This window comes from Erythrolamprus reginae, chromosome 3 (assembly GCF_031021105.1).
Source record: "Erythrolamprus reginae isolate rEryReg1 chromosome 3, rEryReg1.hap1, whole genome shotgun sequence".
NCBI classification, from domain to species: domain Eukaryota; kingdom Metazoa; phylum Chordata; class Lepidosauria; order Squamata; family Dipsadidae; genus Erythrolamprus; species Erythrolamprus reginae.
In genome coordinates, this window is record NC_091952.1 from 145,073,196 (window position 1) to 145,093,163 (window position 19,968).

Below are 19,968 nucleotides of genomic sequence, written 5' to 3' on the forward strand. Positions count from 1 at the left end.
GGCAGACACTGGCACAACACCAGCAAGCTCTTCTCTTTTCCTCTAAATATCTTAGCTCCAATGTGTCAGGAGCAGAGCCCGTCTACCCTAGCCATAGTGGTTCATAGATTGAATCTTGGTTTGATGGGCTTTATCGTTCAATATTTCTCTTGTGGATCTGGCTGGCAGGAATGCCTGTCCCTTTAAGGGAGGGGCTCTGCATTTTCAGTTTCACTTATAGGGTTTCCTTAGGAAACAGCGACCTCCTGTGACTGAATTTCAACATGGAGAAGCAGACTTTCCTTTTGTATTCATGACAGATTTCTAATAAACTTCCAGTATTTATGATTATATGAATATAAGTTTCCACAGACTGCTTAGTTAATTCATATATATCTTTGTTATCCTAACTTTCAGTGTCATTTTTACCTAATCATTGAATCAGCCCTAAGACACGTAATAGCTTAGTTTCAACATAATGATTCAATACTGATGAAAAATGTTCAATCTGTTATCTATTGAGAAAAAAAATCCCAAGGCACTACAGAATATTTATAAATATCCCAAAATTAAAATATTGTTGATACGGTTGCATACTATTCCCATGAGAAGGGAAAAAAGTATAATATAGAAAAACATTGTGGATACATAGGAAGCTTTGGACTGAAATAAGAGCTGAAAGAACATGCATAGAAAATGTTGGCTCTATCATCAAATTGGTTTATTCAATAATGGGTTGCAAATCCCATCACTACCAGTTTGTGCATGCCTCCCGCTACCGCTACCGATTCATAGATCCAGGCCATACCGGTAGCAACCCACTGCTGGGTTTATTAGCAAGTAGACAAGTCTGTAAAAAGAAAATAAGGAAGGCTAAAATTTTAAAAGTATCTTAGGTACCAAGAAAAACTAAGAACAAAAATCAGTTTTGCTCTATATCAGTAATACATGAAAGGAAAGGAAGGAGTTGGTGTTACGACAGGATGGTAAAACAATAACTAGTGAGAGGGAGAGCTCAGAGCTCAAAGAAGTGAATGTAGAGTAATTGCTATAAGGATGAAGTGATAACTATGAAAGAGAATTTTAAAGAATTTAGCAACCACAAACAAGTTTAAGTCTCCAGAAGCAAATTAATTATATCTGATAATCTAGAAGGAGCTTGTGGATATCACCATGGAACTCTCTGTGATCTTTGAGAAGTCAGAGTGATAGATATAGTGCCAGATAAGTGAGGAAAGCCCTATCTTCAAAAAAAGATATTCTGCCATAATGTCCTATCTGTCAATGTCCTACCTTCTTGAACTGCAACAATACACAAGCACACAATAGATTCAAACTCAATGTGAACCCTCAAAACTTGACTGCAGAAAATACAACTTCAGCAACAGAGTGATCAATGCCTGAAATGCACTGCCCAACTCTGTGGTTTCTTCCCCAAAGTCCCAAAACTTCAACCTAGACTGTCTACAGTTGACCTCACTCCATTCCTTAGAGGTCTGTTAGGGCGTGCATAAGCATAATATTGTGCCTACCATGCCTGTCTTACTGTCCTATTGTCCAAATTTACCTGTACAGTGGTACCTCTACTTACAAACTTAATACGTTCTGTGACCAGGTTCTTAAGTAGAAAAGTTTGTAAAAAGAGGCAATTTTTCCCATAGGAATCAATGTAAAAGCAAATAATGTGTGCGATTGGGGAAACCACAGGGAGGGTGGAGACCCTGTTTCCTCCCAGGAGATTCCTAGAGAGGCCCCATGGAGGCTTCTCCCCATCTTCTCTGGCCCTGTTTTCTCCCAGGAGATTCCTAGAGAGGCCCCACAGAGGCTTTTCCCTGCCTTTTCCGGTTACAGTTTCAGAGGCTCGAGTTTGTAAGTAGAAAATGATTCTTGAGAAGAGGCAAAAAAAACCACCCAGTTCTTATCTAGAAAAGTTCGTAAGTAGAGGTGTTCTTAGGTAGAGATACCACTGTACCGTCTTTGCTTTTGTTTATGTTTATACCAATACTTGCTATGTTGTACATGTTTTGACAAATAAAAAATAAATAGGCAATATGGGAGAAGGAGGCCTGTGTGGTTTGATGGCCTTTGCTGTCATGAAAACATCTGTTGGGGGCGGTTACTATTCGAGGTTTGGACCGACCATAAAAAATTGGAAGCCCTCCAAACCCCATGGCAGCTTTCACCCAAACAGGTGAAATGGTCATTAGACTTCCATTTTTTCAATTTCCACCTGCAATACATACCAGGCGGCAGAAATTTTCTAGCCGATGCTCTGTCCTGAAAGTCTCGATATGCTAGTAAGCAAGAGGAAATAGTTTAAGCAATTATTCCTCTATCGGCTCCAATTGTGTGTGAGTTCCCATCAGAGAGAACAATGGGTCCGACAGCAATAAAACCATTAACCACATGTATAATGAATGATATTTTAAAAGTGTTATTGACTGACCGGTGGTATCGATCTAACCAAACTAATCTCAGTTATAGAGATGGAGTGGCTTGGAAGGGGTCTAAACTTTATGTTCCAAGTGCAATTCAGTGAGAAGTGCTATGTCATTGTCATGTTTGAACAGCAGGCCATTTCAGATTTCTCAAAACATTACACTTGACAAATCGGCAATCTTGGTGGCTTGGCTTAAAAAGGACATTGAAGACTATTTTTGCAGTTGCACCACTTGTATGACAATGAAAAAGCAGCCCAGTAAACCACTTGGTCTTTTACACTCTGTGGCATCTCCAGGAACACTTTGGAAGGAGATTGCCATTGACTTTATCATTGTCCTACCTGATAGCTGAGGTAACACAGTAATATGGACAGTTATCAACCATTTTGTGGCCTGTCCAGGATTACCATCTGTAAGGAAATTAGCAAAGATGTTCATAAACCATGTACTGTATATTGCCTTCACTAGATGCCTAGAAGAAGAATATCAGACAGAAGAATGTTTTGGTTAAAATTACTGACCATAGTTGGGTCTCCCCAAGGGCTGAGCTCCGCCTTTCATCCCTCCATTAATGGTGTGGTTGAGAGGGCAAATGCAATGGTGGAACAGTATATCCGGTGCTACGTCAAATATCAACAACATGATTTGGCAGGCCTGCTACCATTTGCAAAGGTGGCCTATAATAACATGGTCCATAGTAGCACCAGATATTCTTCTTTCCACATTGCCACAGGATGGAGTTTGTACTGATCCCAAAATGCCCACAGCCAACGCTGAAAACAGGGAGGGGGAAATGAGTATGTCACGTGATTGGCTTCTTTACTTTCTTTTCCTTTTTCTCTTCCAGGTTGCTTCCTGGTAGAAGGGCCCATGTTAGTGCTGACCTCTTAGGGCTATCATTTGGACATGGGGATGGGTACTCAGCATCGCCTGCAGCCAACACACAAGCTGCTGCTGCAGAAACAAGTCTGGATCTCCTCTATGTTTCAGCCATGGCCAAGATGTGCTGCAGTACTGTCTGGGTTCATAGAAACATAGAAACATAGAAGACTGACGGCAGAAAAAGACCCCATGGTCCATCTAGTCTGCCCTTATACTATTTTCTGTATTTTATCTTAGGATGGATATATGTTTATCCCAGGCATGTTTAAATTCAGTTACTGTGGATTTACCAACCACGTCTGCAGGAAGTTTGTTCCAAGGATCTACTACTCTTTCAGTAAAATAATATTTTCTCATGTTGCGTTGATCTTTCCCCCAACTAACTTCAGATTGTGTCCCCTTGTCCTTGTGTTCACTTTCCTATTAAAAACACTTCCCTCCTGGACCTTATTTAACCCTTTAACATATTTAAATGTTTCGATCATGTCCCCCCTTTTCCTTCTGTCCTCCAGACTATACAGATTGAGTTCATTAAGTCTTTCCTGATACGTTTTATGCTTAAGACCTTCCACCATTCATGTAGGCCGTCTTTGGACCCATTCAATTTTGTCAATATATTTTTGTAGGTGAGGTCTCCAGAACTGAACACATTGTTCCAAATGTGGTCTCACCAGCGCTCTATATAGTGGGATCACAATCTCCCTCTTCCTGCTTGTTATGCCTCTAGCTATGCAGCCAAGCATCCTACTTGCTTTTCTTATTGCCTGACTGCACTGTTCACCCATTTTGAGACTGTCAGAAATCACTACCCCATAATCCTTCTCTTCTGAAGTTTTTGCTAACACAGAACTGCCAATACAATACTCAGATTGAGGATTCCTTTTCCCCAAGTGCATTATTTTACATTTGGAAACATTAAACTGCAGTTTCCATTGCTTTGACCATTTGTCTAGTAAAGCTAAATCATTTACCATATTACAAACGCCTCCAGGAATATCAACCCTATTGCACACTTTAGAGTCATCGGCAAATAGGCAAACCTTCCCTACCAAACCTTCCCCTATGTCACTCACAAACATATTAAAAAATAGGACCCAGAACAGACCCTTGTGGCACACCGCTTGTAACCTGTCTCTGCTCAGAATACTCTCTGATGTCTATGCTTCAGCCAGCTTGAAATCCACTGAACTATCCAGGGATTAAGTCCAATCTTCACTAATTTATCTATCAGCTCTTTATGTGGAACCGTATCAAAGGCTTTGCTGAAGTCCAGATAGGCAATATCCACGGCATCACCTTGATCCAACACCTTTGTGACATAGTCAAAGAAATCAATGAGATTAGTCTGACGTGATTTGCCTTCAGTAAAGCCATGCTGATTTGGGTTCAATAAGTTACTGTTTTTTAGGTACTGATTTATCCTCTTTTTGAGTAGAGTCTCCATCATTTTAACTATAACTGATGTCAAGCTAACTGGCCTGTAGTTACCAGCTTCTTCTCTACTGCCCTTCTTGTGGATAGGCACAACACTGGCCATTCTCCAATCCTCAGGAACATCTCCTGTTAACAGGGATTGGTTAAACAAATCAGTCAGGGGGATAGCAATGACAGATCTGAGTTCTTTAAGAACTCTGGGGTGGATGCCATCTGGACCCATTGCCTTATTTATCTTTAATTGTTCAAGTTCTTCTAAGACATCAGCTTCTAAGATCACTGGAGCTGAATCCATACAGCTGGAAGCAATGCTATATCCCTCTATAGTATTATTTTGTAAGGTGTCTTTTGAGAAAACTGAACAGAAGTAGCTATTGAAATGGTCATCGATCTCCTTATTCCCATCAATGCATGTATTATTCCTGGTACTAAGCTTCGTGATGCTGCAGTTTTTCTTCTTCCTATCACTAATATATCTGAAGAAGGTTTTATCCCCCTTCTTTACAGATTTGGTAATTTCTTCCTCTTTTGAGGCTTTAGCAGCATATATTATCTGTTTCGCCTCCTTCTGTTTCATTTTATACACCTCTCTATCAGCTATACTTCCAGATTCTTTATACCTCCTATAGGCAGCCTTTTTTTCATTGACTATAGCCCTTACATCATTGCTAAACCATAGCGGTTTCTTCTTCCTTTTACCTTTAGTTATTTGCCTTACATACAGTCCAGTGGCTTTTAAGATGGCCTTTTTTAATACAGTCCACTAAGTTGGTTCATGAGGTCCTTCCTCGCACCTTAGAGCAGCACTGTTTTGACATTGAGGCCAGGCTGTTGTCATGAGAGGCTCGTCGGGCCATGCAGCCCTCACCCTGCATTTCTGCCGCCATGCCTGTGCCTGCTCCATGCCATAGTGTGCTGGCTGTGTCCATCCAGTGTCTGATTCCTGCACCCCGACGCTTCATGCCAGCCCCCCTTCAGTGCCCGGTGGTCCGCCTGGTTCCTGAGCCTCACGAGGAACCTATGGACTTGAGCTCCACCAGACCACACATGTCCAAAATGGAGAGGGCTCATCATCGCACGACAGGCCTCTGCTTTTAATGAGGCAGGCCATTTTGCCAGTTCTTGTCCTCGCAAGCGGTGGGGCATGGCAGCTGCCGCCGCCCTAGCTCCTCCAGTGCTGGCTCCTGTTCCTGCTCCAGCCGTGGCTACCACCATTCTTGCTCCACCAGTGCCGGCTCCTGTGCCTCTTCAACCTATGTTGGATTCTTTGTCGGAAACTGAGGGGAGCCTGGCCTGGTGGCAACACTAGGTCAGGCAGGTGTCCAGAGGTCAGGCAGGTGTCCAGCCCTCTCCAGTCTCTCTGACTAATGACCCTGGCTTGTTCCGACATTTGACCCTTGATATCCAGATCCTGCTACACCAACGTTCCCATAACCTTGTGGCCCGCACCCTCATGGACTCAGGGGCCACCACTTACTTTCTGGATGAGGCCTTGCCAAGCATCACTCACTACCGTTGTGCCCCGTCAACTCTCCAATCATGGTTGAGACCATTGATGGGCGAGTCTTGCTTTCTGGGCCCATCCACTTCCAGAAGCAGCCGGTGCACCTGGCCATTGGGACTCGTGAGGACGCCATCCAGTTCTATGTGATCAGAGGTCTCCATTTTCCCATGGTTTTTGGGTTGTCCTGGTTGTGAACACATGATCCCCACGCGGTGTGGTCTCAGAACTGCTTATCATTCCTGAGCTTCCAGTGTGTGGACCACCACCATCACATCTGCGCCGCTCTGGGGACTGGTCCACCAGAAGTCTCCTTGCCTGCCTGCCTCGCCAAATTTGCCGACATCTTCGATGAGAAGGAGGCAGATAGGCTGCCGCCACACCGGCCATACAACTGCGCCATCGATCTCCTCCCTGACTCCAAGCTCCCCACCAGTCAGCTGTACTCCATGTCTGAGCTCAAGCTTATGGCCCTCAAGGACTTCATTGACAAAAACCTGGCCACGGGGTTCATCAGACCCTCGACCTCGCCCCTCTCTGTGACCGTCCTGTTCTCTGATCCTGGAGCTCATGGACCATCTGTGGTCCACCAAGGTCTTCACCAAGATCGATTTGCGGAGTGCTTACAACTTGGTGTGGACGATGAGTGGAAGATGGCATTCGGGAGCCAGTACAAGCACTTCGAGTATACGGTAATACCCTTCAGCCTCACCAACACCCTGGCGGTCTTCCAGCATCTGATGAATGATGTCTTCCGAGTTATGGTGGACAACTTTGTCATCATCTACCTTGACAACATCTTGATATACTCCCCTTGATATACTCCCCCTACTCCCCTTCTCCCGCCAAGCTGGAGAAGTGCCAGTTCTTCCAAATGACCATCAGGTTCCTGAGGCACATCATTTCTCCGGAGGGCATCGCCATGGACCTGGGAAAGGTGGTAGCTCTGAAAACCTGGCAACCCCCATGGCAGGTGAAGGACGTGCAGACTGTTGGGCTTTGCCAATTATTATCGCATGTTTATCCTGGGCTTCACCACCCTGACTGCGTCCCTCACCTGGCTCCTGCAGAAAAAGGTGCCATTCCAGTGGGGTGAGGCCAAGCAGCAGGTGTTCGTGGCCCTCAAGGAAGCCTTCATGCAGGAACCTCTCTTGCAGTACCCTGACCTGCGCCGGCTGTTCATGGTGGAAACCGATGCCTCAGATGTCACCATTGGGCCAATGCTCCTCCATACCCGTCTAGACAGTGGTTCCTTGTTCCTGTGCACCTACTACTCCTGTAAACTCATGCCCTGCAAGAGAAACTACACCATCTGGGAGAAAGAGTTGTTGGCCATCAAGTCTGCCTTCGAGACATGGAGGCACCATCTCGAAGGATCCTGGCACCAGGTGGAGGTCCAGACGGATCACCAGAACCTGGAATTCCTGCAAACGGCCTGAAAGTTGAACCAACAGCAAATCCGAGGGTCATTTTTCTTTGCACAGTTCAACTTTCGGATCTGGTACACGCCGAGCTACCAGAACCCTCAAACGGCTGCCCTGTCTCAGAAACTGGAGTTCCTCCACCCCAAGGAACCGGACCCTTTGCAAACCATTCTGCCCACAGAGTCCATGGCTGCCATGTATGACCCCGTAGACTTGCGGTGGCGGACTCAGCAGCGGGACAGTTTTGTGGCCCAGCAAAAACAAGAGATCAGCCCCGTCTTCCTGGACATTCTTGGATGGTCTGCTCCAGTACTGCGGGCAGCTGTATGTCCCAGTGGGCCCGCTCTGTGGCCTGATCGTGTCACTTTGGACTGTTCAAGACCATTGAGCTGGTTTCACAGACATTTTCGTGGCCTCAGCTCACAACGATGTGCAATCGTACGTGAACACATTTGTGCATTGTCGCCAGGCCAAGTCTGCCACGAGAGCTCTGCTGGGTTTGCTGCAACCCAGGCTCTGGGGGCTGTTTCCATGGACTTTGTGACCCACCTGCCCCTGTCCTCAGGGTTCACCACAGTGATGGTGGGGGTGGACATGTTGATTTTTATTTTTTCTTTCCAGGCTTTTTGTTTAAAAATTATATTGCCCTGTTTATCTAGTTACCTGATGTAGAATGATTTTACTCATAGTTGAACTATTGAAGCAATTGCAATAAAACAGAACTTTGCTACATTGTTAAAAAAAATTAAATTAGAACTTTCATTTTGGTCCAGCCCTTTCAATAAATAAAATAAATAAATAAAAAGGAAGGCTATGCCTTCTGCATGTCATTTGCAATGAAGTGGCCAGTGAAGAAAACATATACTACTGATTATATTTGCAGTACTGGAATAGCTGCAAAAATGTCCTGCATAAATAAATACTATTGTACCTTCCTCCATCAACACAGAATGTAAGTCAATTACTAGCAATATTTTTTCCCAGTTGGACAGACACTGCAGAAGGATTTTGACAGACTTGAATACTGGATCCTATGCAACAAAATGAAATTCAATGGGGAAAAAAGTGAGCTTTTGCACTTAGGCAAGAAAAATCAAATGCATAGGTACAGAATATGTGATACATGCTCAATGCAGTATTTTGAGAGGGATCTTGCAGTCCTATGAACACCTACTTAAATATGAACCAGCAAGAAAGCTAATGTGGGTCTAGATTGTATTAACAGAGAGATAGTATCAAGATCATATGGCCATGTTATAAGGTCTTGGTAAGACCACACTTAGAATATTGCATCCAATAACTTTGAGTATCAACAACATATGAAAAATATTAGAAACTCTAAGAGCAAACTTAAGGAAGTCCAAATAAACTTAAATTAAATTTAAAATCCATGTACACAGCATGAACACTAGTTTGAAAAGAAGAATCAAATTAAGAATCCATTCAACATGAAGAATACTTTATTAATAAAAATAAAATAATAAAATGATGCTTAATTTAATATGATTTATAATAATAAGATATAGTTACCAGATTAAATACATTTAGCAGAAACAATCTACAGTTAAAATATCTGTTTCTGCTTTGCTTCTTTTCAACTTGTATTGTTTAATTTATTAATTCCTTCCAGTTCCATGTTCATGAGCAATGAACTTTTAAAAGTTTGCAATATATGCATCAGCCATAAATATTGTTCAAAAATCCTATCAGACTGAGAATCCATTCTTTATTCATTAAAGAATGAAATCATTCACAAAGGCAGCTCCATTTGCTAAGTAGATGAATCATGAATAAAACAGTAAGTTGTAAAACATAATACATACCCAGTGTCACTTTTGATGGAGAGATGCCATATTAACTAAAATAATGCTAGTAATCTTACTTATTTTTCTATTAAAGAAACAACTTTGATAACTATTAAATAAACTATAAACTTAACATGTACTTCATTTAGTAGCCACTGAATATTCCAAATTTTTTATAATTAATGATTTTTAAATCAACTGGAAGAGGTTCATTCCCAAGACTATCATTTTAAATTTAAGATTTCAATGAAACAGTATTTTGTATTGAGATTAATCCTAAATTAGAAGCACAGCTATAGAGTGTTGACTTAATATCAAAGACTACACAATGAGCAAAACTCACCTCTTTAGCTGAATCTGGGGTCAATTCTGTTCCATTCCTAAGTTCCTCATTATTTGCAAAAACAGGAATGTTGGGACTAAAAATCATAAGGTCACTCTTGGCACCAGCCTCTGCACTCACACCTGCCAGAATGTGGCTGTGGCGATTGGAATAGGACCAGCTGCCCACTTCGCTGGCACATACTAGGGTGGCCATGCCAGGGCCATAAACCATGGGTTCCTTTGCCTTGCAGTGGCATCGCAGGGCCACATAGATGAGAATAGCCAGCAGAAAGAGGCTGGAAACAGAGCAGATGGCAATGATCAGATAGATATTGATTGAGTCCACCAGGGGCATGAAGGTCTCCCCAGATCTAGAGAGGTGACTTTCTGTAAGGATTACCGGCGCATTTTTCACCAGTGACACACTCAGTGTAGCTGTAGATGAGAGTTGAGGCTTTCCGTGATCCTTCACCACAATCAACACATCCTGGATTTTGCTTTCTTCTGACTCATCAAGATAATATTTGCTACTCACCTCACCACTATACTGTCCCACAGACCAAGGCCCACCACTTTCTTCAACTAGTTCATATTTTAGCCATGCATTGTATCCAGAATCTGCATCCAAGGCATGGATTTTGCCTAAAATATGCCCGGGCATCACGGGGACCAGTAGAAGAATCAGGTTCTCATCTGGTGATCTTGACACTACAGGTGTGTTGTCATTCTCATCAATCACAAAGACTTGAACAGTCACATTGCTGCATAAGGAAGGAAGTCCAGCATCCTTGGCTCGCACCTGGAACTCCAGCAGTTTCAACTCTTCATAGTCCAAGGACTGCAAAGCATAGAGCTTTCCACTCTCTGAATGTACAGAAATGTAGCTTGACAATGGCCAGAGCTTCTCATCTATCCAATAGGTGATCAGGGCATTCTCAGCTACATCTGGGTCTGAGGCAGATACTGTGAAGATGTGAGCACCAGGGGGATTGTTCTCCTTCACAAAGACTGTGTAGGAGGGCTGCGTGAAAGCAGGTGCATTATCATTTATGTCACTAACAGGGACCAAGAGGGTGAGACTAGAAGTCAGTGGTGGGACACCTTGATCTTCCACTGTCACAACCATCCTGTACTCAGCCACCTGCTCTCGATCTAAATTTGCACCAAGAATCAGGGAGTAGTAATTCTTGAATGTGAACTTGAGTTTGAAGGGTATTCCAGTGGGCCATAAAAAACATCTTACCTGTCCATTGGTGCCAGAATCCTTGTCTAAAGCACTGATGATGGCTACCACAGTCCCTGGTATGGAATCTTCTGGTAATGGCACAGATACAGAATTGACAGATAATTCGGGAATATTGTCATTTATATCCAATATGTCAATAAGAACTTTACATTGTTTGGACAATGGAGGACTGCCTTTATCTTCTGCAATAATATGAAGTTCATATAAATTTGTCTCTTCATAATCCAATTTTCCAATCACCTTGATTTCCCCAGTATCAGCATCAATACCAAATGTGTTCTTAAAATGTATAGGTACTTTATTACTAAAAAAATAAGAGATTTCCCTATTAATCCCTGAAGTAGACCCAGAGACAGGGTTTTGAGCAATCGGTACTTTTATTCAGCTCAGAGAACAAGTGACAGCTCAGCAAGGTAAAGTGACAATTCAGCGAGTACCGACTGACTCTGCCTGGAGAAACCGCTTCTTTTATACTTTTGCGGTTCCCGCCAAAGCTAGAGCCGGCCGCGTCTGAGCCAATCAGGAGCGACTTCCTGCTTGGGCTCAGACAGCGCTGGAAAGAGGAACAAACTATTTACAGAGTTACAAGGTAGCCATTTCAGGATACAACACCCCTCCCCTCATAGTTGGAATCATCCATCAAGAAAGCCATGTGACGAAGTCGTCCAATCGGTGAGGCCTCCGAGGCTCTCGCGCTGACCTGCGCAGTTCAATTTCTCCTTCGCCACTGACTGTGGAGGATGGCTCGCCGCTGTTCTCCCGGTGCGGCGGACTTGGCCTGGCAGGCCCAACGAAGGCTTCGGAGGACGAGGATGGCTCGGCGTCGCTGGATGGTTCCCCCTGGCCCGATAAGTCTCTTTGCGTGTTTCTTAGTTCGGGCAATGTACTAAAGTCTGTTGAAGGGGGAGAGTCCATGTCAGCGGGTTGTGGCAATTGATTTTCAGCTCGTTTCCGAATGTGGTCTATGTGTCGTTTCCACAAACGACCATCCTCTAGTTTAACAACATAAGTCTTGGGTGCGTTTTGCTTAACAATAATTCCCTTCATCCAGTTTACATTTCCATCAAAACATTTTACATATACATTTTGTCCCAAATACATTTCTCTTTCTGGTTTCATACACATTTGGTTATTATTAACACAGAACCTTGGATTTAACCTGTCTAATGGTGACCTCAACTTCCTTCCCATCAATAACTCTGCAGGGCTTACATGAGTGTGCGAGTTAGGGGTAATGTGCTGGGTTAGTAAGAATTGGTCCAAGTTTTGTTGCACATCCCCAGGGCCTGACCTGTGCAATGCCTCCTTTGCCACCCGTACGTAACGTTCTGCCAACCCGTTAGCCCAGGGCGAGTAAGGCGAGATGAGGGCATGCCTGACCCCTAGGCCATCTAGGAATAATTCGAATTGCCTGGCTGTTAGCTGTGGCCCATTGTCAGACACTAAGAGATCGGGGCAACCATGGGATGCAAACAGTCTGCTCAATACCTTGATAGTGGCACTTGTGGTTATGTTGTTCATAGCTATTATTTCCAACCATTTGGAGAAGGCATCAACCACTATTAAAAAATACTGAGACCCAACTGGGCCAGCAAAATCAATGTGGATCCTAGACCAAGGACCAGCAGGCTGTTCCCACTCAGCCGGAGTTGTTTTGGGGGGACTGGGCCTTGACTCTTGGCACGGGTCACACTTTGAAACCCAACTTTCAATATCAGCATCTAGCCCTGGCCACCATAAATGCCCCCTTGCTAGGCTCTTCATCCTGACAATCCCAGGATGGCCCACGTGTAACATTTTGAGTACCTTTTCCCTTAGGCGTTTGGGAATGATCACTCTATCCCCCCACAGCAAACAACCTTTTACATATGATAATTCAAGCCTTTTGTTTTTAAAATCACACAATTCCGGTTTAACAATATCATTTTGCCATCCCTTTAGAACACAGTTCACCACTTGTTTCAGGATTTGATCTTGCTGCGTGTGTGCAGCTACCTCTTTTGCTGTGGTTAGTGGGTTTTCCTCGAGTTCTATCATTAGCACATCTGTGGAAGGAACAGGGTCTTCCACTAAGTCTGCTATGGGGCATCTGCTGAGGCCGTCTGCATGATTGATTTCCTTCCCCCCCTTGTGGGTGAGCTCATACTGATACCCTGAGAGGAAAAGAGCCCATCTGATTAGTCTTGGAGACATAAAAGGTGGAGTGGGCTTGTTGGGGGCTAGCAGGCCTAGTAGGGGTTTGTGGTCAGTGACTAGCTCAAAGCTTCTTCCAAAAATGTAATTGTGAAACTTCTTCACCCCTGCCACTAATGCTAGAGCCTCCTTGTCTAACTGGCTATAATTCCTCTCTGTGCTGGTCATGGTTCTTGAAAAAAATGCTATTGGGGCCTCTGTCTTATTAGGTAGAACGTGAGCTAAGACTCCTCCTATGCCGTACGGCGAAGCGTCGCAGGTGAGCCTAATGGGTAGTGAAGCACTATATTGGACTACTACACTTTTCGAAGTTAATAAATTTTTTATTTGAGAAAAAGCTTCACGTTCAGTTTTCCCCCATGTCCAGCGGGCTTCCTTCTGGAGTAAACGATGGAGAGGCTCTGCTACTGTTGCCTTCTGCTTTAAAAAAACGGAATAAAAATTAAGGAGGCCCAAAAATGCCTGCAACTCATTCTTATCTCGTGGCTCTGGGGCTTCTCTAATTGCTCTCAGCTTCTCTGTTGTGGGGTGGATACCTTCTTTATCTATTTTATACCCAAGGAATTCAATACTGTTAGTTCCCCAGACACATTTATCAGGCTTGATTCGTAACCCTTTGTCCTGTAGCCTCTTAAGTACTTCCCTTATTCTTTTGTTCACTTGTTCCTGGTTTTCCCCTGCAATTAAGATGTCATCAAAATATGGAATTGCCCCATTTACCCCTGACAATAGGCGTTCCATGATGCTCTGGAATATTCCTGGGGCTATGCTTACCCCAAACTGTAACCTCGTGCATTTGAAAGCCCCCCTGTGCGTAACAATCGTTTGAGCGTTTGCTGTTTGTTCATCGACCGGAAGTTGCTGGTAAGCCTGCGCCAGGTCGATCTTTGCGAACCTTTTCCCCTCCCCCAGGGAGTGTAAGAGTTGTTGTACAACCGGGATGGGGTAGGGGTGGTGTTGGAGTGCCTTATTCAGGGTTGATTTGTAATCAGCGCAAACTCTTAAAGAGCCATCTGGCTTCAGGGGTGTCACTATGGGAGTTTCCCATGGCCCCTGTTCCACAGGGACCAAAATACCTTGACTAATGAGTTTGTCCAGCTGTATGTCTAGCTTGGGGAGAAGCGGAAGGGGGACCCTGCGAGGTTTCAGTCTAACCGGTGGGACCTTGGGGTCAATAGAGAAAGATATAGGAGGTCCCTTATACAATCCCAAGGTGGGGCTGAACACTTCAGGGAACTCTTTCACAAAGTTAGGCATATTATCACAGTTTACATTACACACACCCGAAATTTCGATCCCCAACGGTTCCATCCACGCTAGACCCAGCAGGGAGTGTTTGGCCCCCGTCACAATAAGCATGGGAAGGGTACATTTAACATTCTTAAATGCAATAGGTACATTTGCTGTTCCCAGGACCGAGATTACCCCCCCTTGGAAGTCTCTGATCACCAAAGAGGTTTGAGTTAGGTCAGCCTTAGACACATTAGGCATATATAGCTTAAATTTTTCCCAGGGCATGATGGTATATCTCGAGCCCGTATCCAGCTCCATTGAGCAAGGCTGGTTATTTAGTAACAATGAGATAACAATTTTAGCCCCCTTTTTGGTTGCCGTGTTATTCACGGAAAATTGAGAGTTACCTCTAGTGTAGTCGCGGTTAGCGGTTGAGTAGTTCCTTTGACCCGAGTTGCGGAACGGTCTCCTTTCTCGCGATTGGGGGGGGTGGTTTTGAGGTCGCTGGTATTGTTGTGTGGCAAAAGTTTCTTCTGGTGCCGTTGCCCTGCATGCGATGGCGATGTGGCCTCTCCGGTTGCAACGGCGGCAAGTAGCGTCTCGGAAGGGGCATCGATGGCGCTGGTGATTTCCCCGGCAGCCCGCGCAGGGGGCTGGGTGAGTAGCTCTAGGGTGTCTCGGCTGGTCTTGCAGGAGGAGGCAGTTGTCCCCGTTGCTAGTTGGCTGGCTGAGGTCGTCTGTTCCCACGGCGCTGGGAGACTCGGCGTCGATTTTGGCAATGATTTCTCGCCTTCCGTGCTCTTTTAATTCTCTTGCCGCTGCGTCGGCTGCTTCCGCGGTCTGCGCTAATTTAATTACGGTTTGTAGAGTCGGCTCTTCTTCGGTGAGGAGTTTATTTCTCACTGTGTTGCTCTTCATGCCGAAAACCAAGGCGTCGGTGAGGCGAGCTTCCGGGTCTTTAAACTTGCATTGAGCAAGTACCGTTCGAAGCCGCGTTGTAAATTGGCTGATCGACTCGGTTTCTCTCTGAGCCATCATGTGGAATTGATGCCGGTAAACCATGGCTGGTCTGGTTGGTTTGAAATGGCTCGCTAGTTTCTGTTGAAGTACGTCCCACGCTGTGGTTCTTGCTTGTTCTGGTTCGGTGAGAGTTTGGGCCAGTCTACGGATCTCTGCGCCGCAGTAGTTGAGAAAAATAGCCCGTCTGCGATCGGCTCCGGCGTCCTGCATTCCCGCCGCCTCGAGGAAGATCTCGAAGGTGGCCATGTACTCGTCCCATGTCATTTTCTCGGGATCGAAGAGTTCCGGAGCCTGGCCGATCTGGATTTTGTCCATTTTGCACGCGAAGTTTCTTCCGTTCGTTCGTCGCCAGTGAAGTAGACCCAGAGACAGGGTTTTGAGCAATCGGTACTTTTATTCAGCTCAGAGAACAAGTGACAGCTCAGCAAGGTAAAGTGACAATTCAGCGAGTACCGACTGACTCTGCCTGGAGAAACCGCTTCTTTTATACTTTTGCGGTTCCCGCCAAAGCTAGAGCCGGCCGCGTCTGAGCCAATCAGGAGCGACTTCCTGCTTGGGCTCAGACAGCGCTGGAAAGAGGAACAAACTATTTACAGAGTTACAAGGTAGCCATTTCAGGATACAACAATCCCCTCATCTAAGTCGATAGCATTCAGATTAATAACTAGTGATCCACTAGCTGTATTTTCTAGCAACTTTATTCTATAAACAGATTGGTTAAACACAGGAGGGTTGTCATTGACATCCAGCACTTTGATGACCAACTGAACAGTTCCTGTGAGTTTTGGTTCACCCCCATCAGTGGCTGTCAGTATTAAATGATGCACAGGGCTCTCCTCTCTGTCAAGCGGAACCTTCAATAGAAGTACTACAGATTTACTCTCATCTTCATCATTTCCTGAATCAAGAGCAAAATGGTTGTTTGGATTGAGCTTGTAAATTAACTGAGCATTAGTACCAATATCTGAATCAGATGCTCCTTCTAATAGGAATTGGGTGCCAGACGTTATGAATTCTCCTATGCTCAGTATCTGTTCCCTAGCAGAGAAGACAGGAACATTGTCATTAATGTCTTTGATTTCAACCTCCACATGGAAGAAGCTCAGAGGTTTCTCCACAATCACCTCCAGATGAAGGACACAGTCTGCATTCTTGGCACACAGCTCCTCCCTGTCTATCTGGGAATTTACAAACAAGATCCCATTCTGCAGGTTTACCTCAAAATAGTCCTTCTCTCCTTTGGACAGCATCCGGAACATCCGAGGCACCAGCTCACTCACCTCCAGCCCCAGATCTTGGGCGATGTGGCCCACAAAGGTGCCGTGCTGGGATTCCTCCAGCACAGAATAATGGAGCTGGCCGCTCCCCATTTTCCAGGCGGTGTGGAGCAGAAACAGCTGCAGCAGCCCCTTCGGCCAGGTAAGCATGGCAGACACTGGCACAACACCAGCGAGCTCCTCTGTTTTCCACTAAATATCTTGTCTCAAAGGTGTCAGGAGCAGAGCCCATCTACTCCAGCCATACTGGCAATGCGTTCATAGGTTGAATCTTGTCTTGTTCAATATTTTTCTTGTGGATCTGACTGGCAGGACTGTCTGTCCCTTTAAAGGAGGGGCTCTGCATTTTCAGAGGGTTTCCTTAGGAAACAGCGACCTCTTGTGACTGTATTTCAACATGGAGACGGTTGAATCTTGGCTTGTTGAGCTTTCTCTGTTGTTTGATATTCCCACTGTGGATCCAGCTTGTAGAAGTCCCAGTCCCTTTAAGGGTGAAGCTCTTTATTTTCAGTTTCACTTAGAGAGTTTCCTTAGGAAACAGCTACCTCTTGTGATTATAATTAAAAATGTTTCCATTGTGAAAACCCCTTTTTTTTTCTTTTTTGTACACCTACATGTTATATTAATTTGTTTCCTTTTATATAGAGATACTTTTATTTCTATTCTTTGCAGTGAGGTGTGTGATTGTTTGCACAAGGGGCCTCGGGATCAGGATTAAATAAATTAATGAATTTTATTTCAAAGATTGCAGTGAAGTATCCATTGTTCAGTCATATAAAATATGTGCATATGTATCTTTATACATTTTATTTTATTTTCTGTTTTCATTTGTTTTTCCATTCCACAATATTTCAGTTTTTATGGTTGCAAGTTCTTCTGACATTTTATTTGTTAAACAACAGCAATTTTGTTTAACAAATAAAATTTTACAAAATTTTAATTTTGTAAAGTTTTATACATCCCCGTCTCTTTTTTCCACAAATATCTTCTGCTTTTCATAAGCTGCAGCTGTATGAAGACAATATTTTGAATAATTAATACTGAATATTCTTCATTAATATTCTTCATCTACTTATTTCTTTTCATTCAGTTATGAATAATAATGGCCATTAATTTACCATGCAAGCAGGGATGGCTAACACAAGATAAAAAGATTAGGAGCGTGCAATTTCAATGTTACAGGCAATATATAGCCTATATTCACAATTTTCTTGAAATTGCCAAGTCTATTGATATTACCACATTTAAAAGAACTTCCAAAGATGGGACAAGTTTCATCTTGGCGAGGAATGATGTTCCACAAGGCAGATGCAGAAAAGAACCGTCTCTTAGGTCCTGCCAGATGGAACTCCTTCACAGACAGGACCCACAACGTACCTCTCCTACCAGACCTAATGGAATGGGAAGATGTAATTGGGAAGAGGCAGTCCTTAAATAACCCTATTCTGTGGCATGATAGAATCTAAGGATCAAAAACAGCATCTTAAATTGGATCCATAAGCAAAGTAGTACTAAATGTAGTTCATGTAGTAGAAGTGTAATATATGCTGTTTGAGGCACACATAATTGCCCATGCCACTGCATTTTGCATCAGCTGAAACTTTCAGATATTTTTCAAGGGCAATCCCATATATATTACATCACAGTACTCCATCCAGGATGTGACTAGGGCATGAGTGAAGATGAGCAGAGCCTCCTGATCCAAGAACAGATGCAACTGGTTGACAACATGGAACTGTGCGAAGCCTTTGTATTTCCTTACTTTTATATTCATGAGTCAAATGTTCACTATTTTTCTATTTATCCATTGTAGAAGGGTTTTACCTCCAGCTCTCAAAAAGTTCATAAGTTATTTGACTGAAAGAAAACCAAAATACAATAGCATTTCTACACTGCTTTCTATATAAGGGTTCTTAAATCAGAGAAGTTGCTAGGTTTTATTATTTTGATTCATTACACAGTCAGATGTCCATTTAATCAACTTCTTCTCAAGGACATGGGATAGGTGCAGATGTGAATGTTAGAATGTGTTAAAGGTATCATAACAGGATGTAAGCTGTTGATAGTAAAGCTGCCTTTTGCAATCAATTGGTAATGAGTTTTTCAATAGCGTTCAGGAGCAGTCCAGTTGCATTCAAGGCACCAATTGCTATTTGCTATCTTGCAGCAATTTATCAGGTGAACCAGGTAGCTTCTTTGCACAGGTGGCATCTGTTGCTGTCTTCTCAATTCTGGCCTTGTATGCATTTGTTCATAAGCTTGGTCTTGTACAGTCAGAATTAGCCCCTCTGTCTCTTTAATCAACTTTACTGCTCTCATCCATTGTCAGGTCTTGTTATTATTTGCTTTGCCAGCTACTTATTTTAATGTACTGACCATGTAATTCTTGATTCCTCATGTCTCTTTTAGGTTCTTCATTTGATCAGTTTGATCTCTTCAATGCTCAGTAAGCCATCCTGGTATACTAGGTTCAGCGCATCTTCTTCACTGTCCTTCAGATATCCTTCCTATGGCCATTTTTTTCTTTGACCATCTGATGTATCTGTAATCTTCCATGCTCACCTATCCACCTGTCAAGTTCTTCACAAGATCCTGGGATACACAAATGTTGTTCTTTAATGGTGTTAATTGTCACTGGATGATCAATGTTCCAAGTCAAGCTGCCTCTTGTAATTGACATATGATCATTTGGTCAGTGCTAATGGTGTCCAAATGGTACTCTAGCTGTTTAGAGATTGCACCAAAGGTGCCTATTACTATTGATACTATTTTTGCTTTCTTTTGCTCAAATTTTCTATTTCTATACTTCTATACTTTCCTGCCCAAATATTTTCATTGATAATAGAATCTATTACTTGATAATAGAATTTGCTAGCATGTGGTTTGCTGTGAATTGGACATAGAACTAGAAAATTTCCCTTGTTTCCATAATTTGAATATTGTATTTTGTTTTATTTTTTATATTTTATTTATACATTTTTTAACATAAATTGGTGATTCGTAAACAGTGTATTACCACGTAAACATGATAACTACAGATCTGTTGTCATCCTCATCATTTCCTGAATCAAGAATAAAATGGTTGCCTAGGATATTTTGTGTTCTGATATGCTCAGGATCTGTTCCCTGGCGGAGAAGACAGGAGCATTGTCATTAATGTCTTTGATATCAACCTCCACATGGAAGAAGCTCAGAGGTTTCTCCACAAT

The 19,968-nt window shown here is 43.5% G+C and overlaps 1 protein-coding gene across 1 annotated transcript; it reads right to left on the reverse strand.

Moving 5' to 3' along the window:
• Positions 1 to 7,703: 7,703 nt before the first annotated feature.
• Positions 7,704 to 16,909, reverse strand: LOC139165426 (protocadherin alpha-5-like). The gene is made up of 5 exons (XM_070748607.1): positions 16,109 to 16,909; positions 13,699 to 13,703; positions 9,810 to 11,361; positions 8,593 to 8,692; positions 7,704 to 8,032 (listed from the first exon to the last, which is right to left on the reverse strand). Exons 1-5 carry the CDS (start codon positions 16,907 to 16,909, stop codon positions 7,704 to 7,706), a joined length of 2,787 nt encoding a protein of 928 aa, XP_070604708.1.
• Between the last annotated feature and the right edge of the window lie 3,059 nt (positions 16,910 to 19,968).